The sequence below is a fragment of the Tubulanus polymorphus genome, chromosome 4 (genome assembly GCF_964204645.1).
Source record: "Tubulanus polymorphus chromosome 4, tnTubPoly1.2, whole genome shotgun sequence".
In the NCBI taxonomy this organism is placed as follows: domain Eukaryota; kingdom Metazoa; phylum Nemertea; class Palaeonemertea; order Tubulaniformes; family Tubulanidae; genus Tubulanus; species Tubulanus polymorphus.
The window spans coordinates 26377160-26400238 of NC_134028.1; the positions used below are offsets into that span (position 1 = coordinate 26377160).

At 38.1% G+C, this 23079-nt stretch overlaps 6 protein-coding genes across 7 annotated transcripts in view; 3 read left to right on the plus strand and 3 right to left on the minus strand.

Annotated features, from left to right (window-relative positions):
- LOC141903833 (uncharacterized) overlaps positions 1-1033 on the minus strand; it is a 37529-nt gene extending 36496 nt beyond the window's left edge. Inside the window, exon 1 of the mRNA XM_074792168.1 lies at positions 387-1033. The gene's annotated coding sequence lies outside the window, so the exon portion shown is untranslated. The remainder of the gene's footprint in view (positions 1-386) is intronic.
- Positions 488-4638, minus strand: LOC141904518 (CCR4-NOT transcription complex subunit 6-like). The gene is made up of 5 exons (XM_074793110.1): positions 4570-4638; positions 4293-4419; positions 3500-3763; positions 3201-3299; positions 488-597 (listed from the first exon to the last, which is right to left on the minus strand). The coding sequence occupies exons 1-5, from the start codon at positions 4636-4638 to the stop codon at positions 488-490; spliced, it is 669 nt and encodes a 222-aa protein (XP_074649211.1).
- A 1356-nt stretch (positions 4639-5994) lies between these two features.
- Positions 5995-10378, plus strand: LOC141903835 (uncharacterized). The gene is made up of 3 exons (XM_074792173.1): positions 5995-6127; positions 6487-6552; positions 8181-10378. The coding sequence occupies exon 3, from the start codon at positions 8194-8196 to the stop codon at positions 9121-9123; it is 930 nt and encodes a 309-aa protein (XP_074648274.1). The 5' UTR covers positions 5995-6127; positions 6487-6552; positions 8181-8193; the 3' UTR covers positions 9124-10378.
- Positions 6882-7703, plus strand: LOC141904519 (palmitoyltransferase ZDHHC22-like). Its single transcript, XM_074793111.1, has one exon. The coding sequence runs from the start codon at positions 6882-6884 to the stop codon at positions 7701-7703; it is 822 nt and encodes a 273-aa protein (XP_074649212.1).
- Positions 10379-10557: 179 nt separating the features above from the next.
- LOC141903834 (large ribosomal subunit protein uL1-like) lies at positions 10558-13897 on the plus strand. Its single transcript, XM_074792172.1, has 8 exons — positions 10558-10587; positions 10909-11086; positions 11404-11713; positions 12195-12266; positions 12350-12470; positions 12830-12945; positions 13042-13123; positions 13539-13897. Exons 1-8 carry the CDS (start codon positions 10566-10568, stop codon positions 13697-13699), a joined length of 1062 nt encoding a protein of 353 aa, XP_074648273.1. The 5' UTR covers positions 10558-10565; the 3' UTR covers positions 13700-13897.
- Positions 13898-18311: 4414 nt separating this feature from the next.
- Positions 18312-21831, minus strand: LOC141904201 (visual pigment-like receptor peropsin). 2 transcript variants are annotated; one of them, XM_074792753.1, is made up of 7 exons: positions 21773-21831; positions 21251-21372; positions 20570-20729; positions 20354-20481; positions 19773-19869; positions 19078-19288; positions 18312-18651 (listed from the first exon to the last, which is right to left on the minus strand). In XM_074792753.1, exons 2-7 carry the CDS (start codon positions 21324-21326, stop codon positions 18421-18423), a joined length of 903 nt encoding a protein of 300 aa, XP_074648854.1. In that variant the 5' UTR covers positions 21327-21372; positions 21773-21831; the 3' UTR covers positions 18312-18420. The 2 variants fall into 2 exon arrangements, with proteins under 2 accessions (XP_074648854.1, XP_074648853.1); XM_074792752.1 differs by lacking the exon at positions 21773-21831 and adding an exon at positions 21581-21681.
- Positions 21832-23079: the final 1248 nt, after the last annotated feature.

Below are 23079 nucleotides of genomic sequence, written 5' to 3' on the forward strand. Positions count from 1 at the left end.
TTATCATAGCACGGCAAAGTTTTACTGTAGAGGAAAGATCCAAATGAGGTGTAAAACTAGCTGAAATATCTGACACAGGGGGGCGCCACTTTAGACTCGTTCTCGTTTTCCCCCTGGACTCAATCAGCTGAGAATCCAATCAATTAATACAGTCTTATATAAAATATATAGACCGAAACTGTTTGATTTAACGCGTCATCTAGCAATCTCAACGAGCAATTTCCTCAAATTTTGGATGATTATCAGCTTATCTAACAAATTCCAAACTTTCTTATAGATATGAAATTTCCCTGAGTGATTGATATGTTTAATATGCAGGTAAATGTCGCCCTGTGACAACATATCAATAGTCTACACATCTATGAGAAAAAAAATGTGGAACTTACCTTCAAATGACTTCTGTTGTAGGTCGTAAGATGACTGGCCCCACACTCGCTGCTGGTCACTGCGTTTGTTTAATAAAATGTTGTTGGTGACGAATACTGAGTCACGACGGTGGTACGAGGTCGGTGCCGCAGATTCCCAACGCATCGGTCTTTTCACGTTTCACGACTGGACGTAAGTTCGTACGACAGAGACGAGGTTCTGAACGAGGTGCTGAATGAGTGAGCGAGTGAAGGGCAGATGATTCACTCTCACAAACACAGCACGTGTTTATTATTACTGATTCTCTCTCCGCAGAAACGAAGACGATTCGATTAATTCCAGGGTTAACGACGACGAGTCTGAAATCAACAACGTAGACCAGCACCGTGCAGACGGACGGACGGACCCTCTTCTTCTTACTAGAGACCACAGCGTACTACACACCTCTCTCTACTATATCGGGTTCAATATCCAAAACTATTTGACCTATTTGATATGAAACCACCTTTCTATCGGCGATCAAAGCGCATTGTCACAATACACACACACAGCAGAAAATCCCTCGAAGCAATACACGCCGCGATGGCGCTCAGAGCAACGCGACAACAATCCTTCCACTTAAACACAATATCAACAATAAACACTCCACTGTCTATATTTACTACTACTAAAAATGGCAAATTGCTAATAGTAGTAAAGACGTCGCGCAACCATCCGATCGACCCGTCTGAGGTATCACCGTTAGTTACCTGCCGTTGTTCATTAATGATTAATTTATGCGCACGCGTCGTCGAATGTCACTGAAACTAGCAGCAGCAGCAGCCACAGCAGCAGCAGCAGCAGCAGCAGCAGCAGCACTCAGCAATCGTGTGCGACGTCTTCATATCTCTTTATCCCAGCTCTCACTCTCTCTATCTGTCTCACACGATCGTCATTTTATGTTAATATTGTTGTCTTTACGAGCGACCGCTGCTGCCATCTACCGTCGCAATCGCGATTTAACTATCTCTTATTGGAAGGTCATCATCATTGATTATATGCGTGGATTAATTATTTGTTACGACAACTAAAGTTTGGCGGACAATGTTCTGTTTGAATCGTCAATAGTTACCGAATGGACGAACTCATGACGAATAACAGTTGAACTCAATTCGGATGACCAGAGAATTACGAGATTTCTATGAATTAAGTAAAATCTGAACTATCAATGGATCAAATATTTCATTCCGAGTTCAAGTGAAATTCCTGAATTTAAAAGCAAGTTCTCCGGTAGCTCATACAGGGTTCTTACCGGTCAATTCATTTTATGAATACATCATACCCCTAAGTCATAGGCCAATTCAGAGTAACATAGATTGCTTTTGGATGAGTTGTGGCTCTGGATATTGTGTTGTCTGGAACTCCCTGTTGTTATCAAAATTGAGGGCAAATTCTTTTTTGAGACGATTTTCTGATTTAATCATGCTTTTTCCACAGCAGCCGAGAATAAAACCAAATTTCCATAGTTTTCCAAAACTTTCTGCTAAAACCCGTACGAACGCTGTCATTAAAGTCACTTGTGGTGATAATGAAGATTGCATTTAATATAAGGTCTACAAACAGGAATGAGGTGAAACAACCGAGTTGTTTTACCCAGTGATGGCTGGCTTCTCATCAGTCCAGGGTTCACTATTTCAAAACCTGGAAGAAACTCTGAACCTGTGAATAATGCACAGCTGCAAGAGGTTCTCAGCAGGTTGATGGAAGAAACATTGAACATATTTGATAGACATTCCTGGATATATGGAGTTTTCAAGGGAGTTTTCCACGATTTACGTGTTACTTTTTCTAGGTCAGTGGCCATCCAAAGCATTTTCCATATATAGGAAAGGCTCGAGGAGTCGTAGGGTCACGGCGCCGGGCATATTGAAGGAAGACAGAAACATAAAACCTGTTAATAATACCATGAAACAAGTTCATCGAACAAAAGCTATGGATTCTGTAATTTGAAACATATTCAATCGAGTGAAGGTGAAGGGTTTGGAGTTGAAGTGGACCGTACAGTATTTCACACAGTTAATGTATCGATTTCCCTCATAGCAACGAGCGTACTTAAAACTATTACTAGAAATAGAAATCTACGACCATGTAGAAATGTAGTATTTATGATCATCGATGGCCCTGAATGATCGAAGGTTAATTGAAGTGGTTTGTTTTTCCTTTGTTTCTCGTCGATTTAATATCCGGATAATTGAAAAAAATCCGCCTAATCAATAATCGCGTCATTCGACCGACGATAACAGATACAAATGGATTACATGGCCTTGATTGATTTCAAAACGGCGGAAATTATCTTTAAAACGGATGATGAAATGACAAAGAAATACATTTTCTTTGTTCGGTTAAGTAGTAGTTCGCGGAGTGGGTCAGAGATGGCAGCACCTCCTTAAACCGGTGTCGACGATAGCCTTTAGAATTCGCATCAACAACTCGAGTATTACCCAGCCTCCAACAAAAATCAACATTCTTTTCTACCGTAGCAAAGAATTATAACCTATATAAATCATGGTTCATATCACTTTTACAGATATTCCATTTCATAAGGATTCAAGGAGTAAATGTCAAAATTTAACGGAAGTTCACTGTAAATTACATAACGAGATTCCTTGCTAATCAGGCCAGGAATGAAAGTGATTTCTGATTTTCCGAGCTTAAAATACATCGACTTTTTAGGACTTCGCCAAGATTCAACGAGTTTAGCACAATTTCTTGAAAATATATTGATTCAACGTGGGTTTTCACTAAATCGAGGAATAGTGTATGAACCATGTTATAGGTGGCGTAAACAGTCTTACCGTGAAGATGGTCGAGTAAAAATGACAATAGTTTAGAAGTGCCGTTCATATCATTGTACAACGATGAAATTTCCGGAGAAAGTGGATTTCCTTGTAAACCTACAAAATAACAATACAATGGGAATGAATAAGCGAAACAGCTTAACTCACTTGTGGCAATTCGAGATATTTAGAGCCATTTTAAACCTCAAACAAGAATTTCTTGCAGATCATTAGAATATAGTCGAAACGTTAAATTTGAAGTACAAGCTTAGAAAGTCATGACTGCGCAAATAACTGTGAGTGGTGATCGAACTTACCGAGCGTTTGAAGCTGGAAAAGTCGGCCAATTTCGTAGGGAAGCAATCGTAAGAAGTTGTTATCGAGCAGAAGTTCCCTGAGGTTCGTCATTTCGCCGATCTCGGCCGGCAGACTGCGCAATTTATTCGACGATAAATCCAAATATTTCAACTGTTGTAATTTACAAATTTCCGGCGATAAACGAATCAAACAATTATCATTTAGATATAACGATGTCAGATTCGTGTATTTGAATAACTCGTTGCTGACATTGCGTATGTTTCCTGCAAATATACAAACAATCAACACGAATGAAATTCAAAATCGTTATAGATTTCATACATAAATAAATTACTGTTTGTTGCTTTGGCCACCGACAGTATTCTACGATAGTATCTCGCTGTCGGTCAGATTCGCCCTAATTCAAGCCCTGCATTTATTATTTCACGAGAAATGCTAATTTTTTCTTGTGAATCGGCTAAAATTATAAAATAACACATAGAAGCCCAACGCCCACGACATTTTTCATCAAGACAGAAAACACATTTAGCTCTTTGAGTAAAATTTTTACCCGCAATTGATGCAGCGATCAGCGCACCCGGCATATAGAACCATGTAACAAGCAGTTCTTAACAAAATGTTTTTTTGCTCGGCATTTTTTCCCTTTGGCCTCCCATTTTTTTTGCTTGGAAAAATCTGTGCTCCAAGTTATTAAAAGAAATGTCTAAATGGTGCCGTGGGAACCACCGGTTTGAGTTCAGAGAGGAGTTGTTTCGATATTAAAAATTTGGCCTCATTCCTTCCTCCACATACCTGATATTTCCAATTCTTGCCAAAGTGACTTTTTTCCAGAATTTGCCTCATCAGGTGTCATAATTGTGTAAGTTCGACGAGGGTTTGGTGGTTCATATTTATTCTTCTCTTTAGGCATTCTGATGACCTAAACAAAGATAATATCAACATACCATTCATTCATTCATTCATTGAAAAATTCAAATTTTATGCGTACGTAATAAATGAATGATCCCTTAGGAACCAATCTAACAATAACACCAACTATATTCTATCTTTTAATTCTATCATATTTCACTCTCTGCCACATGCGTTTTTTTTTAAATTTCGCTCTAGTTTTCTTTTTGATGCCATAAAAACCGGTCATCCTTATTACCGAGATGACGTATTTTACCGAGATCAACCGAGATGAAATGAAATATAACATATTTATTTATTCCTTATCGATTTTAACAATTGACATCATATCATATCAGTAATAAATGCCTGCTGGAGTCATATTTTACATATTTTGTCGGATATTTTTGTAGAAAAATAACTTAACTTTACCGAGATGAGATCGTCGATCAATCAAATTCAATGAAATTTTATTGCTAACCGAGTTTACGTATTTGAAGTTAAAATTTTTTTAAATAAAATAAATATGTAAAATATGATTCTAGAAGGTATTTATTACTGATATAACATGATTTCAAGTGTTAAAATCGATAAGGAATAAATAGATATGCTATATTTCATTTCATCTCGGTTCGTCTCAGTTCATCTCGGTAAAATACGTCATCTCGGTAATAAGGATGACCCATAAAAACCGTTAGATCTACAATAATGTTTATATATGTTTACGCTGATACCTAGTATATGTTATGTAAGAGGTTCTATGTGAGTCGATGTGCACTATGTCATCAATATTGGTGCTTCAAAATAACAATTACAAATTAGAATTTTGAAATTACATTTGTAATCAAATATATTTCTATAACTCTTTATTTCATTTTTGGTAACCTTTAATTACAGGCTTATTTAATTATTTCTGAGATATTTCGCACTACGTCATCAATATCTCAGGGCTAGACTGGTTGATTATCCCGGCCCGAAAAGATTCGATGTCAGATGAAAAAACAGACATTAGGGGAAACTGGCTGGGCTTGCTTTATCTCGATTTTGAGCCACTGGCCTTGTATTCTAGTTAATACACCCCTGCCCCCTGCGCCTGTGTTGCTATTTTGTCAGTTGTATACTGGTATAGGCCTGTTTACTCTCTCTCTCTCTCTTTGAGTCTCTCTCTCAACAGTAACTGACACAAATAACCGGATATCATTTCTGGATGTTGGGTTTGAATTCGCAGACTCGGGAGGACGGAAAACGGCTGCTGGACAGATTTTGATGAAATCAGCTGTTTTTCAGATTTTCTCAGATGTGGATTTTTCAGAGTGAAATTAACTGGTTTTACAGACAGGGGAAGGTAGGAACTATGCTATTTCTGAGATGTAATTAATAAATCAAGTTCATTGATGAATACTTATTAATCAATTGACTCGTATAAACCAGAGAAATCGATGTTAAAACATAAATTTGTACCTGTTATATACAAAACTCATAGAAATGGCTGCTCGCACTGTTCGTTTGTAACGAGCGCTGTGATTGGCTAATATACAACATACATCCGCTAGACGGCGCGTGTAAATTAAATTTTATTGAGCTACTCATGCACTACCGCTGGCAAGTGACTTTATGGCACTTGCTGTCGTCAATATTCGTAATAAAACCTTTTTCCTAAGCGATAAAGAAAGCTGAGAAGTGACAGATTCAGTTGATAGCGAAAACAACAGGAACAACGACCAAAAAGATTGATTTGGGTAACGCCGGTTAAAAGACACGTCGTGTAGTAGACAAAATCGTGAAGAAAATATTTATTTATTCGTCGATGAAAAACAAAAAAATTCAAATCTAGTTGAAATTTATTGATGCGGTTATTAATATTAACGTATTACAACTAAAACAGACCCTAAACCTAACCCTCTACTAGATGCTAACAACCCAATCGAAATCCTAGCCCTAGATGTCCGCAAAATAGCTTTCGCTTAAATAATGCTGCATCAGCAAATATCAACCATAACTCTAATAGCCTAGGCCTACAATTCAATAGTATTTCATGTATTTTTGAATTTTGATTATTTTTTTATGTTCTTTTTATAAATTTGATCTATTATTTCAGATCTGTGAAGAGACCAGTTAGTTCCTAAATTAGAGATCCTACTAGTTTAAAACCGAGGAGAAAGTGGTACGTTATTCTGATTGGTCTAAAAGAATCTAGCCGATATTCTAAGGCGAAAGTGCTCATTTGCAGTTAATAGTTTTTACCATCTGGTATGTCTGGTATTGGGAGTTAGAGGTACCCTGATATGAAGTTGTGAGGGTAACTCATAAGATTGTCAGGTATACAGAGTCGGCGCTAGGTCTCATATTCCGACTCGAGGGAACGGTAACAAAAACTCATCAGTCATGAGAGGTTTAATAAATACGGTATCGTTAATTATTGATCGCCGCGCCACATGGAAATATAAACTACTATCAATCGTGAATATAATCTGTTTGGTGTATTTTCTCGCTATGACATCATCGTCGGTTTATGTCGTGCTGTTTGACGTTATTCCGACATTAGCATCGACAAACCCGACGATGGCCGCGCGTCATTTCATGATCAGTTTCTTCTTCCTGTTCGAAATGCTCGGCAACCTGGTTTTAGTGATCAGCGCCGATAACGCAGTCCGGTCGATCGAAATAACCGCCTCGACTCGTAAACTCAAAGGGAAACGGAAATGCGAAATTTGTATCCAACCGATGCCGCGTCGAAGCCACCATTGTCGTCTATGCGGCGCGTGCATCCTCAAACGCGATCATCATTGTCATTTCCTCGTCACGTGCATCGGCTACAAAAACCAGAAATATTTCGTGATGTTTTGTTTATATCTCGGTTTCGGTGCCATCTATTCGGCCGTTCTGATACTGCTTCATTTACGTGTGAAATACTCGGTGATTTTCCGCGATATTTCATCGTTTCTAACCGTTTTACCGCGCGCCATCTACGACTATTACATCGCTCATTCCATCGCGAACGAGAAGCTTTATTTATTGATTCTAATGTATGCCGCTTTACTAACCGGTCTGTTGATTATCGGTTTGTTCGTCTGGCAAATGATTCTCGTATCCCGCGGCCAAACGAGCTTCGAGTTCGCGTATGATCGTCACAATTTCCGGAAACGGATGATGTGGAACTTTCTGGACGTCTTCGGACCGTACTGGTTCGTTACGATAATCCTGCCATTTCCGTTACCCCAATACAGTTTGGGTACCTATGAAATTCTAACTACGAAACATCGAGTCAAAAAACTACGAAATAATGACTCGAGTGAAAAAAGTAAAAATAAATAGTACAGGGACCCTACGACGAATACTCGATTCTTTAAACATATCTTCTTCACCAAAAATGCTTTTAAATGTGCTTGAAACTCCTTTGATTTGAACAGAATGCACAAAACTCCTTTAAAACTTCAATTTTGAGAAATAGGCAATAAGAAATGTTTATAGTTGTAAACTACGCCTAAACCGATACAGTTTGGACCAGGATTTTTTACCCAATTAGACAGTTATCGAAATTAGAAACCAAGTTTAGGTAATACAAACGGGCATTGATAATTTTAGCATTAGTAACAGTAATTTGATTTCTATTGCGCACTTTTCACTGTAATACAATTTTCATAGGCGCTTTCCATTATATTGGTATTTTTAACTCTAACCAGCCTATAACTCTAACTATTTATCAGTTTGTAGTTTAATCTCTGAACCCTTGAGCGTCGTGTACCACCAGAGTATGTATCAAACTATAGATTTTGATATCGTGTCTTTCAGAGCTCTGCGAAAAATGTTGAAAACGTGGTGGAGTAATCTGCGACCGAACTTTGTGTTGATAATGAGACCGGTACACTGGAAATGGCGGTTGATGTCGTTGATGAACATATTCGGTTCGTTTTTCGTTTACACAATGGTCTGGACGGTTGCCGTCGTCGGTATCGGTTCAATCGTTCCCGAAATCTACGGCCCGTCGGTCGGCTTTCACCGTCTGCTCAGCTGGTATCTCGCCGTACAGGTCGTCGGTAATTCGATCCTGTTTCTCAGCACGAACACCGACCTGCGTCGTTTGACCGATACGAAGAAAACCGACGAGGAATGGCTGTTATATTGCCAGACGTGTCGATCAAAGATCCCGCCACGCGGTCACCACTGCGCGTTGTGCAATAAATGCGTACTGAAACGCGATCATCACTGTTTCTTTGTTTCCTGTTGTATCGGTTTCTACAATCAGAAATATTTCTTCATGTTTCTCGTGTATGCGTGCTTCTCGACGTGCTACGCGTTTTATCTGATGCCGTATTTCCTCGCGTCGAAATACGACATCGAATTCACGTCGGTAACTAATTACTTCACGTTGTTACCGTCGACGCTGTACGTTCACCTATTCGTACACGAAGTCAGTATTTACGTATTGTTTTACGTGACGCTGATGTACGCCTCGCTGAGTTGTGCGTTTTTCACCGGCAGTCTCGTCGGGTTTCAAGCGTTCTTGATTCTACGCGGTCAAACGACGTACGAATTGATATACGGCGCCCGCGACTACGACGAAGGCGCCTGGGAGAATTTTCTCGATTGTTTCGGTCGGTACTGGTACGTTACGTTGGTTCTACCGCTGCCTTTGCCGCAGAGACATTTAGGGATTTACAAATCGATGATGTCCTATTCTACAGATCCATCGATAAAATATCGTTACGATCTGATTACATCGATGTCTATTTAATACGTTTGCAACAACCTTAGTAAAAGATGCTGCCACCAGTTGCTGCTACAACGGGATCCCCACAACTCGTCGATTTTTAGGTGACTTATAGGCACAGTGGGCCCGGTGTCGAAATTTTTCAATTCAACGTAAAGACACATGTCACGTTAATAAAGAATTTATCTAGTTATCTATCTAAACCTAAAATTGCATATAAGAAAGATCAGCTAGAAGATATCTCGTAGTGGCAATGATGGAAGCACTGGAAATACAAGATATCTCGTAATTGGCAGCTAACGTGTTATCTGCATAGCCTATAGAAAAAGAATTGTTTATAAAATATTCCTTTTTCATATGTAGTCTAAGCTTTGCCAAACTTACAATAACATATTATAGCGCTCATTTATTTATTACGACGGAACCTCGTTAGGAAAATCTTTTTTGTTATAACCAATTATCGGATATATTTCACTGGTCGAGTTTCACAAGACAAATTACGAATTTCCAACCTTTTCTTGGGATATTTTTCCACACATGTATGAAATTCGGACCTAGGTAAAAATATCCGACCCCCTATACCAGCTACAGCTGTAATAACTTATAGAAATTGTTATCAATATATTTATGTATACTTTTTAGATAGAGTTGAATGTGAGGAGGTACTTGTATTGTACTGTATAATCATGTGAGGAAGTACTGTATTATCACTGCTGTCACAACTAACATGTCCATTTTATAAAAATACACTATGTTATTATATTCATATAATGAATTGATTACTATTGCTGTTGAATTTTAGGACCTATCATAATCTATTTATTAATCAACTATATTTTTTAGTATTTTTTTTAATTTTTTGTCAACAATGTCTCACATACCGCTCTTGCACGCATGACTCGTGATTTAAATCCAAAACTGGTCTTAGATCAAGTTGTTAGATTGGCTATAAAACTGAATTGGTCTAAGATTGGTCTTATATTTAAACCATGACTGTGTAACTGGCCCGAGGATCTATGGTCTTAGTACATATGCATGTATGTAAAATGTTTGCCAAACTGCAGACGCTGCTTTATGAATGGATCCTTGCAAACTATGAAGTTTCAAATGGGAAATTTATACTCTATTATTTACATCAACATAAAATGTTCAAAAATGCATATGAGGGTATTTAAAAATATTTTGTGAATGGCTTTCATATTAAATGCTCGTGCTAATTGTAAAACAAGATTTTATGTGAATTCAAAATCACTTTTTGATACAGAATAAATTATTATATATTGCATCAATGCATGTATTATGTTTGAATTTGAGGTTTTCTGGAAATTTTGCTGCACCAAATAAGGATTTTGCCTGACTCAATTCGCTAATTTAAAGTAAAAATTCGCCAAAAGGCTCCATTTTTGACAACTTATATTTGTGGGATTCGAACCCATTTTCGGCCTAAAACCAAGATGGCGGCGTCCATGTTCCGAATGATTTGTACGAGTAAGTTGCATTTAATCGAGTTTTCTTGCTGTTTGGGTCAAGGACTTGTCACTGAATTGATAGAACAAGTATCAATGAACAACCCCAGTGGATCCCTGTTGATACAAAAATTATAGATTTTTATAAATTTATAGTGATAGTTTATTTGATAAAATATATAACTTGCAAATTGAATTGCAGTTTCCTGATCCATTCCTGGTACCCTGTCCTTCACTTCGTTCGGTCCCCATACGATACATTATCAATCGTGACAAGTCTCAGTATTTTGAGGTGATTACATTAAATGTCGATTTACACCATTTTGTTGGATATTGATTATAGATTCGCGGAATTTATTGAAACAGTGTTCAGTAATTGATAGGACGCGTTCAGCTGCTGCTGCTGTGGTCACGGCTAGTATTCACACAACACAAATTACGCACAAAAATCAGAAATCAAAGAGAGGAAAAGCTCCACATGAAGCGAAAGAAACTCAGAAATGGGTGAGAGATGGAGGAGAGTAAGTAATACGCAGCTTCTTCTGATGTTTTAGAAACCGTTGAGAAAGAGTAACCCACAATACTTACGGTATCAAACGTTTTTCAAATAAGGCAGGCAGGTGATATTTTACCAATGCGGCATTATTCCTGTTAACTTATTTTGCCGACAACTCATTCTGATCAGCTAATTTACGGCATGCATGCGCACAGAGGTGTGTGAAGGAAAGTGTCGTGAATTAGAGAAAATAGAGCAGAAGCAGTATTCGAACCCGGGCCAGCAGATTGCTAGCGTAACCGACTTCTGAGCGACTGCAGCCCCTATAATTTCTGTTTTCAGAAAAGTGAAACGGTTCTCTGAAGAGAAAGTGTTTCCGGCGGAATTCGTCGCGAAGAAAGTCGTCGACGACGTGTGGTTTACGAAATACTACATGGAACAGGAGTTTACGCTGGAACAGGCGATCACAATGCATCAAGAGATCAGCGGTCCCGACATGTTAAACAATCGCGACGAGATGATCTACCTTAATATGAGACTCGATATGAAAACGAAGAAAAAGACGAAGTTTCTGAGAACGATTCGTTCTTCAGTTTTATTTCCGCATGAATTTGATGACGGCATCGAAAAAAAACTGTTAGCATTTTGTAAGGTATGTATGAGAAATATAACTTCCTCTAATCTCGCGCTAGATTACTCGATAAAAATTGACTATGCACGCAGTCCATGCATTCACCAGTCTAGTCGTTAATCCATTCAAACCAGTAGAACTATAAAAAGATTTTCTGTCCCTACTCATGGTCATTCAATAATTGTGAATAAATGATTGTGAATAAATCTGTGAATATACTGGACTCTGCTTGTTCAATCTTCTGCTGTCTGTACCCTGGACCCCTCAGACAATCTGCAGTCTGTACCCCGCACCTCTCAGATAATCTGCAGTCTGTACCCTGGACCCCTCAGACAATCTGCAGTCTGTACCCCGCACTCCTCAGACAATCTGCAGTCTGTACCCCGCACCCCTCAGACAATCTGCAGTCTTGAGGCGGTGGGTACAGACCAGGTTCACAGTTTGATTAGGACTGAAAGAAAATTTGTGCGACTTGAATGATGCAAACTTGATTTATTTACAGACGGATGAAGAAACACAGATTGCGAAAGAAAAAGGAGCCCTATTTGCAGGAGGTAGTGATATAATACGCCAGGTCAGTATTCACTGAATTCAGTTCCACTCAGTGATGTTTGCACAATGAATGGATGCTATTAATTACCGATATTGTATTTATAGCTTGACGCTGGTGAAATTGATAAAAGTGAATTTGATTTCGTTGTTGCTACAATGGATATTGTTACCGATCTCGTACCTATTCGACACGTCATCAAAGATATATTTCCGAACAAACAAAAAGGTAAATAATCCTCGATCCGATTCTACAGTTCCCGCACGAATTAGTTCCTCAGTTAGTCAGGGTTATTACACACGTTCTTGAAACTCTTGGAAACTTCTAGAAAATTTTTTCTAGACCCTTGGTAATTTTTCTTTCTTTGGCAAAGGTATAGAAAATCAAAAAATGGTCTCAAAATAAAATTTTCTTTCTATTTTCAATTTTAGGCTATATGCCTAAATGTCCTACTACGCATTTGATAACAAACTTTATGAAAACACTTTTTCACTGGTATCAATAATAATTTTAACATAATGAGGATGTATTTTTGCTGGTATTGATAATTGGCACTGGTTAGTGAATCGTATTTGTATGTTTTTTAGGAACTTTAGGCGCTGATATAGGACAGCTCGTGGATAGCGTCATCAAAAGTCATCATTATGAATCGAAACGCGATGAATTTGAAGATGAATCAATGTTGACCGTACCAATTGGAAAAGTACGTTGTTATCTGTGTCTCCAGGATCCAGCCCCTGGAATGTAAGCGTAAGAAATGGTTCATCTTATTCATATGATTCATTGATTTCTCTTTCAGTTGAGCATGTCATGCGAAGAGTTAGTAGAAAATGGCAAAGCAATTATCGCTAAAGTTCGCACTCACAAACCGGCTAATTTAGGTAAATATGCTGGAAACCTTGCAGTCTTACTTAGATCTGACCTACGCAGACTTTTGGCTCAAACATAAAGAGGAGGGGGTGAAGATAATACTGAAAATTGCAGAAATCAGGGGAGGGGCTCCAAAATTTACCACTTGAATTTCCAGAAATGTTGGGATAGAAATTGACAACTTCTCCCTGTGTATATAGGGTCCCTATGAGTCCTTGGTTCCTTAAAGACTCCTTCTTAACTGAAAATATGTCTAAAGGTGAATATCTTCTCCATGAAAACTCCGTATATCCAAGAATAACCGATCTGTGGGGTCCATGGGAGATGATGCATGAAATTGCATTTATGAAGGGAGTGTTATAGTTTGTACATAAAAGAATGACTCCTTATAAAAATGTTACGTTTGTTTGTTTGATGGCTTTTCAGGACACATGATCAAAGAGATCTACGCGCTGATACCGTTCTCAAAGGAACAATTTCTACTGAATAAACAACTTTATCGTCCTGGTGAACAAAAATTAGAACAAGAATCGGAGGACAATGAGAATGATAGCGATGATGAAGAAGCAGTTGCTTCTAAATCGTGATGTGCAAAAATGACTTTGTGGTTCTGGATTCACCTGGATGTGCTCCGTAGTCGAGAATGATGACCAAACGTGGACTTAAATCTTAAGACTGTTTAAGTCTTGGCCTTAAGTCGTGATTTGCAAAAATTACGTTAATTAGTGAAGAATTCATCGTTATCTAATCCTGTGTAATATTGACTATAGAATATCGGAAATATACTGTAAAAATAAAAAAAATCTATTCAGAAAAATCTTGTGATCCTTGTCCTTGTGGTTCTAGCTCCTCTGAGGCTTGTTCCATAGTCGAAGTGTACTTAAATCTTAGTACTGATCTTTATTTAAGTCTTAGCCGTGACTTTTGAACCCGACGAATAAACAAGATCCTTTCTTTCACTGATTCGCTACTACCACTAATTCCTCAAATCATGACATCGGAACTAACACGAACATATCCCACATCTCAGAATCCAGTAGATTAGAATTTGACTTTCGAGTTGAAACATTGAAAATGAACTATTTTTAACCCCAGATTCAAATAACCAACAACTGAAGAACCGGATTTAGTGCTAGAAATAAAGCCTGATCCTCCATTCCATATCAATGAACTCAACTCATGAATTTCTACAGATTTTGGTACAGATTTTATTTTTGATTTCCAATGCACACAAACTATATATTCGCTTTCAAATCTTGTATTAAGTGGGTTTTATACTTCTATTCTGCACGTCAATAGTGTAACGGGCTATTCTAAAGCTCAACTAGTTTACAAGTAATGATATTTCGTATGTTATAAATGTATACTACTTACATATTATTGTTTAAATCTTTACTGCCGAATTTATGGTGTTTTTATTTTGATACGTACATGTATAGGAGTGATTGTTCTCATGTTAAAATAGAATACGTGCTAAGATTGGAAATAATTTCATAGATCTAAAAAGAGGCCATACTTATACATATATCCGTTGTTTCAGTTTTTCCGTGGCAATTTGCAACACTTAACTCGCTTATCGATACAAACCACCATAAGAGCAATTAACAAAGCGAACAAAACGACCAGGTGGAGAAATTCGTTGTAAAATGTCAAAGGGGTTTTTCCTTTGGAAAACTTGCTGATAATGGCATCCAATATATACCCGAGTAGGATGGCAGCCGACACAGCGCACAAGACGGCGCAACCGATCTTATTACGTTTCAGAGGCTTTTTCATAGCAACGAGTCCGATAATAGCAGCGATCAGAGGAAATATTCCGGCCCATATAAAGAAATACCTGATATCAAATTCTTTTTCCGTCATCATTACGACATTAGCAATCATTGCGGTTATATCGCTGTATATGATCAGAGCGCCGAGAACCGAAATGGTCTTGACGCGGAAACCTTTTATCACGCATTTTCCGTCGACGCATTCTCCTTGCTCCATTTCCATCGGCGCAACCGCACTTTTATCCATCTCTGGAAAAAACAACCTGAATAGATCACGGAGCGTTAGGCAGAATATAGGACATCCATATCTTACAACTACCACAATAATATACGTTACAATTCAACCACGCGGTCAGTGTTCAGCCAAAACTGGACCCATTTGCATAACGCATCTCAGTTGAGTAAAACTACATGATTGATTATCTTTATCAGAAATCGATTGAAAATTTTCACTAAAGCGACTAAAACATTATCGTCATTGTCAGCGATTTTGAATCTCCAATCCTGCTGATGACTGTTTGGTTATAGTCGAAACGTCGAATCAATAAATCATTAGCTCAAAGGAAACTTTTCGGACTTAATATATCTTCATCGTGATGTATCAATCTGAGAGATTCTTACGGAAGCGATAAAGGGCCTCGAGATGTCGCGTTCAAACACGACAAGTCGCCATATTTATGTCGACATATCGCGATATATCGCGTCAAGTCGACATGAATATGGCGACATATCGTGACGTTTTCACGACAAATTTCGCTTTTTCGCCCATTTTCCACGGGACAAGCCGTCATTTGAAGACATGTCTAAATGTAAGATGAGGACACCAGTGATATGACGACTGAGGTTCAAGTCGTCATGAATATGGCGACTTGTCGAGTTGGAACGCGACATCTTGAGGCCCTTTATCGCTTCCGTAGATTCTCCCTCTCTCCCTTTACTCTTTAAAACTTTTTAGCTAACGAGAAAATCTAAAACATGTATGAATGATCAAAATCACCGCCAAAGACAGAAAAGTATAGTTTTGAAATAATAGCAAAACTGTCAAAACTCACCAATAATCAAATGTGAAATCCAAAATATGTAGAGCAGTCGTAAAACCCCGACCAGTTCGGTGTTGTTTTGATACGGACCTCGACTCTAGTTAGAACTGTCAGAAAACAGAAAGGTATGATAGTCCGGTGATTCGGGCTTTTATATCATATTGTGACGTGCCAGAAAATATCGTTTATTGCTGGAAATCTCATCAATGTTTCTGCGTCGGTAACGATACGTGTACGCGGTAACGTCAGCTCCGTCACTCGAAATATCTCGTTAGAAGTTTTCCACTCATGGATACCAGCCCGAACACCAATTCTCTTCGAATTCAATTTTCAGATCAATTCATAAAATTATTCTTGAATATTCAAATGTTTTTAATAATTTCGACTCATATATTTCTGATCAATTTTCTCCGAGTTAAGCCAGCACAATGCGCAGGCCTGCATACTTTATGAACGAGCGGCGTTGTTGATGCTTACTTTCATATTTGCCATTTGGTTTTTTCGTGGTTTCCAAGACTCGTTATCGAAGATATCTAAATACGCGCTGATAGGGCCACAATTCGCTGAAAGGAACAATCTTGATCGGGTCAAAAGCGATATCGTCCCGGTGATATAAAGGATAATTAAAAAAGAATTCGAGGATGATGAGAATGATAACGATGATGAAGAAGCAGTGCTTTGATTAATTGATGAATTCGCTGTTTTCTGATCCTGGTTATAAATATTGACGATGACATTTTGGAAATGAACAGTAGAATATATGAAAAGAAAAATCGTGAGATACATTTCTTCGAGTTTCCGGACGTTGTATCGATATACATTGAGCTCCTCCATCTGAGAAATACGAAATGATACCAGGAACTAGCTCAGAATTTCACCAAACACAAACGATATTGAAATAATTCAAAGCTTGATTTATTGCCGAAACGAGAGCCAAAGAGAAAGAGAGCGATGGATAGAGGGACGTGAATTTATATTGCTCCACTAGACAATGACCAGACGTCAGTAGGACAGTCCAAATGACCAGTGCCGAGTGAAGTAAAAGGTTGGGATTTAAAAAGAATATTGATTCCAATATAATTACAATACGGATTGTTTGCAATGAAAACTGAATAATGACGTGGATATCAAATTAATACTATCCTCTGTATCAGAAATCCTTTCGCTCGTAAACCAGTCACTGAATAAACAAATCCAATAACCTCTTCTATCTTTGTAGGGGTCGTACACATGGTATCATTATAAGCCGCGATCACACGAGCATATTTGGCCCGGGAAAATTTTAGCATGGGACAAATAATTGCGTGTTGAATTGCTTTTACAGGTTCTTGAAGTGACTCATTTTGCTTCGTTTAAGCGTAATAAAAGTTACCAAAGACTAAGTAAGTAGAGGGAGGAAACCACGAACAAGCGAAAACACAACAAATCAGATAGTTCGTACGCATATGTATATTCTTCAATATCTATACAATAATTCTCTACTTAATACAATTAGACCTCGGTAGCAAGAATCTCCTTAAATGGCTATCAATTAGAAAGCTATTGCAGTCTAGTTTAGCTATGGACTCTTCGTTTTAGAGTCCATGGTTTAGCGATACTAAATTTGCTTCAGTTTTTACCGACAATCAGAACTCCAAGTAGCAACTCGTCAAGCTTTCGTTCATAAGATTTACGCATCTAATTTGTAGAATATAACATGGTTCATAAAATGTCCTTCGAGAAAGACCTCTCCGCACAGATTACGTAGTTTTGCCATGGACCCTGAACCGTTTTAGAAATCCGCTGTTTTTTTCATACAACACAAGTCGAAATAGAATTGCAAAATTAGAGTATTAATGAAAACATTAGGGATGAACAAATCGTTTTTCTCAGAAAAAAACAACATTTAAATCCACTACCATATGGGACCGTTCTTCATCTCCACATGCACACAACTTTTTTACCAACGTTATGGCCACATTCTAATAGCGAGAAGCGGTCGATTTCTGACCGCACCCTACCACAGCCGCTCCATGGATGCCACTCAAGCCGCCGCTGCGAAAACTATCGTTGGCGTATATTTCTGATACAGGCCTACAGTATAAGTCCATTGTCACGCCACTGCTCGAGTACCGATGAAAAGCATGGCGTTAAAACGAATTAAGCAGCGTTATAAAGATAATATTTTCATTGAATTGGGTTAAATTGAGCAAATCCTGTTCTCTGATAAAATGTTGGTTTCAAGCGAACAGTGGTATCAAAAAGGATTTGACTGTCATAGTGGTAGAAGACAACATATACACAACTCATTATACAACCGACACCCATACTCCCTTCCACCCCCGCCCCCCCCCCTACTACTACCAAGAACAAATAGTTTACAACATGACAAACTGATCAAAACACGATTCAACCTTTAACACGATTATGAAATTACTGCGTCGTCTTCGAAAGTATGAATTCATAAAAAACCTAATTTCAGACAACAAAAAGAATAGCTTCACTGCATTTTTAAAATCAGTTTGTTTTTGCGCGGGAATTGATCATCGGAAGCAGAGATTCTCGGAGCTTCGGACAAACGGCTAAGAACACTAGAGGCATCGCCGTTGTGACGGTTTTAGCGGTCATAGGAGCAATAGTAGCAACGAACATAGAAACCTCTGTAGAAGAAGTCAAGATTTGCCACATGACTGTCACGGCATAAGGCGTCCAAGCAACCATCGAACACAGGAACAACATGATCGTCACCTGTAAAAGAAACGCATTTAAGGGGATATCAATGAATATAATACCCATGAGTGACATAAGTATAATTCACCCGAAGAGATGCAGGAGGACAGTCGGCATCAGATATAGGATCTAGGAAAATTGGAAGGCAGGGGTCTAGAAGAAATTACTAATTAGCGGGGTCCCAACCGCGGTGTTAGATATGTGTGAAGACAAATGCCCGAAAATATGCAATTTCCTCTAAATGATGAGCGTCAGATTTTCACGGTTTAACGATCTTTGTCTCGACGAAAAGGGCAACCTCTATGGAAAGGCAGGCATCCCCTAAATCCACCCCTGAGACATCCACTCTCTAAATCCACCCCTGAGACATCCACTCTCAAAATCCACCCCTGAGACATCCACCCCTAGAATCAGGATCCGTTGCATTACTCAGCTAGTATTAACCTTCATCAACTGTTTCTCTGTAACTTGATTTTCCTTATCGCAAACGTGTCGTTCTTCCATCGCCATCCAGGACAAGAGATAGAAAAATACGATCATCATAATCGGTATCAAATAGCTAAAAATCGTCACGGCAATGACGTAGGAAATATGGTTGGAATCCGTGGCCATCCAGTCAATCGTGCAAGCAGTTTTAGTCGGTTCCAATTTGTACCTGCAACGATAATGATGAATGATTAAATTTTCAAAGCTTTACTGGTAACCATGGCGATATATTTGTGATACAAGATAGATAGAAGTAATCAGCTTTTAGAAATTTTGATGATAATGAGATGATATTCATGTCAGAATTGCAAGACGATCTTACGCAGTTCATTCATCGGACAGAGCTATTCATGTCTAGTACGTATGTATTCAGCAGTTGTTACTGAGTTCGTTAGCAAAACAAATGCAATATATAGGGACGGTGGGAATCTCGTTGATCCATTCACTAATTAGATGACGAGACATTTGGCTACCTTAAGAGAGTCATAGTTATTGCTGCGCTTGATTGGATTTCTTCAATTAAGACTTAAAAAGCAAATTATTTGAGCAAGAAATACGTACGAGATGAAGGATACTAAATTATCTCATTCATGGCATCACAAAATACAACTGTGGGAGTGTTGGGCGAGTTCACACGAGTTCTTTGAGCTTACCTACTCCAACCCATCAGTGGCATTACAGACCAGTACAATGCGTGTCCCCAAATCAGCGCAGACAGAATCCTGAAATGTTTACCAGTCATTTGGACATCTGAAACGATGAAAAGATCTCTTTCATAACCATTTCAGGTGCCACATGTGGCCTGTTTAATAACTTCATACGGATCCACCTCCCAGAATTCTGCAAAAATCATCAAATTCATAGAAAGTCTCTTTTGCCTTCCTTCGTGTTTTCATCACAATTTTAGAGAAGGAGAAAACATTTTTTGTTGTTGTCCGTCTCAATTTTCAATCTCGTGATTTGCAAAAAAAGTTTTTCCATTTCCTTCATTACGTGAATCAAATTAATCACAATTTCACCCATTAAAAACAAATTTTTTTCTGCAGTCCTTCCGACGTTTTATGCGAAAAATTCTCACATAAAAGAAAGAAAATTTATGTTTTTTATGAAAAAGCCTTTAATGAAAATTCTTTTTATTCGAAATTTGTTCCCTTCGCCCTCCCATTTCTGTTCTTGAAAAAAATCCGTACTCCAAGTATTTCTAAGAGAAAGGCCTAAGTAAATTTCGACTCACATATCTCAGTCCAGCAGTTTGCCAGATACCGCTCCACAGTCAAAGCGAATACGAATCCTATCGCTGCCAAACCGAACAGAAATCCGATAAACGCGTAAAACTGACAACCGAAATCTCCAAATATCCAACTAAAAAAACCCGACGATAATGAGTAGAATATGTACAAAACGTGAATGGATTAATGCATTGATATTGGATTGAGTTGATGCTGCTTACTGTTCTGCGAAGCTGGATAATGCCGGTAATGGTGATCCGATAACTACACCGATATTAGCTACAGCTAAATTCAATACAACGATATTTCTTGGAGATCTGATGAGTCCTTCTTGTTTGAACAACCAAAACAATAAACCATTTCCGACAACTCCTAAAATTGCTGAAACATCATAAAAATAACATCTCGTAGAAAGAGGCGTAGATAGGCGTGTCGTTTGACCCCGCAGTAAAACCCGCTTATAATCCGGATCGACTTAATCCGGATTTTGTTATAATCCGGGCATTATTAGCAGCCCGTTTGTTCATTAGTATACATGAAAAGGACTTTTCCTTAAATTAGATGAATTTGGTCAAAAAGATCCGTATATAAGCGGGTTCTATTTGTATGATACCTATTCAGAAATATATAAGTGAGAATTCAAAACTAGGATGAACTGATTTTCATACATTTATAAGAGATTCAACCTATTCATGCTTCATGAATAGAAGCAATCTGAACTAATGTCGATAATGATAATAGCTTCGAATGAACTAGCCCTGCACTAGTGCTGCAATTGTTAGGCAAACTTCTGGCCCGGCTTCCTCAGTCGAGACTCAACGCCATCCTTCGACTTTTCGATCCTCAGGAATTAAAGCCCCAAAATATTTATAGTTTTGACCAAATATACATATCCAACCTACCGACAATCAAATAGATGATACCAGTCACCACATGTTCAAACCTTGTGAAGTCCTTCGGTAGAAATACCCCAGCCATCTTTGTAGATTCGCGGAGGGTTGATAAGGTTTTCGTGCTGCTCTAGCTAGAGTATATGAGAAGAAATGAATGACATTGAGTCAGGGAGGATGAGCTAGTTATACAAGAGGTGTAGATCAAATTGACATCTCTCTCTGTCTCTGTCTCGATCTCTACTGATTAATCATACACACATCTCTATCTCCGTGATATTGTAAATTAAACCGGTAATATCCTGTCAATTGTATTATACACGACGATGCGTATTGACATACCTGCTGTCTATCTGTCTGTCTGTGTCTGTCTGATTCCTAAATGCATGTACAAATGATCTAACGAATGGACCCTAACGAATTCGATGTAATATACTCCTGGGGTGAACACTGAATACTATTCGAACTTAAAGTCTGCCTAACATAATTTCTATGAAGCAGTTCTTCTGGCATTTATTTAAAAAGTTGACTTACTTTGCTTTAATAATATCGTCGTCTCGACTCTTTCTATTATGCGTGTACAGTTCGAGTGAACTGTAGATGAAATACAAGTAATTCACAAAGCGTCTCGTACGATGAATGCAAGAAAAGATTTTTCTAAAGTTGTGAACTTGTTAACCATGTTGCTCGTCTGGAACCGTTAACCTCTGTGAAAAAGGTCGCTATACCTCTTCAAAAACAACTCCTCGCAGGGGGAATTTTTGTATGCTAACTACAGTTTCAAGTCAATGATGGCCATCTCGAACAGGTGTCCTTAGTAAGTAAATCGTCACGAGTCCTCTTTCCAGCAATAGCTAAACAAGAACAACCCACACATTAATTTAATAATGCCATCTTAGCTTTTTATTTACACGAAATCTTACCGTCTTCATACATAATAATTCACTATTTACACAATGATGATGAATTACAGTTATCTAACAAAGTGAAGCTGTAGTTACCTCTTCGATCATATATCTGTTCAATTCGTAACAAAATCTTTAATAAACAAAAAAACAAAAACCAAGTACACATAGCACCAGACCGCATAGTACAAAGATAATATCGATATCGATTCTTGAGTTTGTGACTTGTAAAAAACAGAAAAAATCTCAGTTAAATTTCCTCTCAAGATGTATTGCTCCAGTAGTTTTTTCGCAAGAAATTCTCAGTTTGCGCAGCGAAAAAAGTGCCAGATTTTCTTCATTCTTTGTGGCAACATTTGCCAGAACCATGTAGCAATTAATTACCAAACCCTCGCTCCCAGACACTGAATCAAATCACATCTACCAATAAAATAACAGGATCAATTCCTATTTTAAGATGTAATCAATCGATGTAATTGAGTCTTGCAACAGAAAACTGGATCTGAGCAATTCCAATTGTCTCTTTAAGAGACCTGTATGAATATTTTGGCACTAATCATTTCAGAGGGTGAGGTAACAGAATGGAGCTGGAATCATTACATTTTTTCATTGGAAAAACCTCGATTTTTCAAATTTTCAAGATATAAATATTCTTTACATAGATTATTGTGAGAAACAATGGAAAACTGTTGCCTTGGCTCTAAAAACAGTTCCTAGTTACTGAGATGACAAGTGAAGGCATCGCAACTTATAGATTGAATTATCTGACTCAAATTCTAAACAATACGCCTAAATAAAATGGAACACAAATACATGTCATGCACAGGTACATTTTTTTTCACTATTTTTCATGGAAATTCAAACTTATAGAGAATTTCACACATCCAATCTCAACTGAACAGAAACGTTTTGGGAAAATTGCGTCATGAATTATAT

What these genes read in the sequence shown, in the direction of transcription:
- LOC141904518 (XM_074793110.1), bottom strand. Translation starts at nt 4,638, where the DNA reads ATGACCGGTTTTTATGGCATCAAAAAGAAAACTAGAGCGAAATTTAAA. An exon ending in TTTCCAGCTTCAAACGCTCG is followed by an intron (nt 3,300 to 3,499) that starts GTAAGTTCGATC and finishes GTTATTTTGTAG; the next exon opens with GTTTACAAGGAAATCCACTT. An exon ending in TTTACTCGACCATCTTCACG is followed by an intron (nt 598 to 3,200) that starts GTAAGACTGTTT and finishes TCACTCATTCAG; the next exon opens with CACCTCGTTCAGAACCTCGT.
- LOC141904519 (XM_074793111.1), top strand. Translation starts at nt 6,882, where the DNA reads ATGACATCATCGTCGGTTTATGTCGTGCTGTTTGACGTTATTCCGACA.
- LOC141903835 (XM_074792173.1), top strand. Translation starts at nt 8,194, where the DNA reads ATGTTGAAAACGTGGTGGAGTAATCTGCGACCGAACTTTGTGTTGATA.
- LOC141903834 (XM_074792172.1), top strand. Translation starts at nt 10,566, where the DNA reads ATGTTCCGAATGATTTGTACGA. An exon ending in GTTCCGAATGATTTGTACGA is followed by an intron (nt 10,588 to 10,908) that starts GTAAGTTGCATT and finishes TATTGATTATAG; the next exon opens with ATTCGCGGAATTTATTGAAA. An exon ending in GTAGTGATATAATACGCCAG is followed by an intron (nt 12,267 to 12,349) that starts GTCAGTATTCAC and finishes TTGTATTTATAG; the next exon opens with CTTGACGCTGGTGAAATTGA.
- LOC141904201 (XM_074792753.1), bottom strand. Translation starts at nt 21,326, where the DNA reads ATGGCTGGGGTATTTCTACCGAAGGACTTCACAAGGTTTGAACATGTG. An exon ending in AAACTGCTGGACTGAGATAT is followed by an intron (nt 19,870 to 20,353) that starts GTGAGTCGAAAT and finishes TCATCGTTTCAG; the next exon opens with ATGTCCAAATGACTGGTAAA. An exon ending in CAGAGAAACAGTTGATGAAG is followed by an intron (nt 18,652 to 19,077) that starts GTTAATACTAGC and finishes TTTCTTTTACAG; the next exon opens with GTGACGATCATGTTGTTCCT.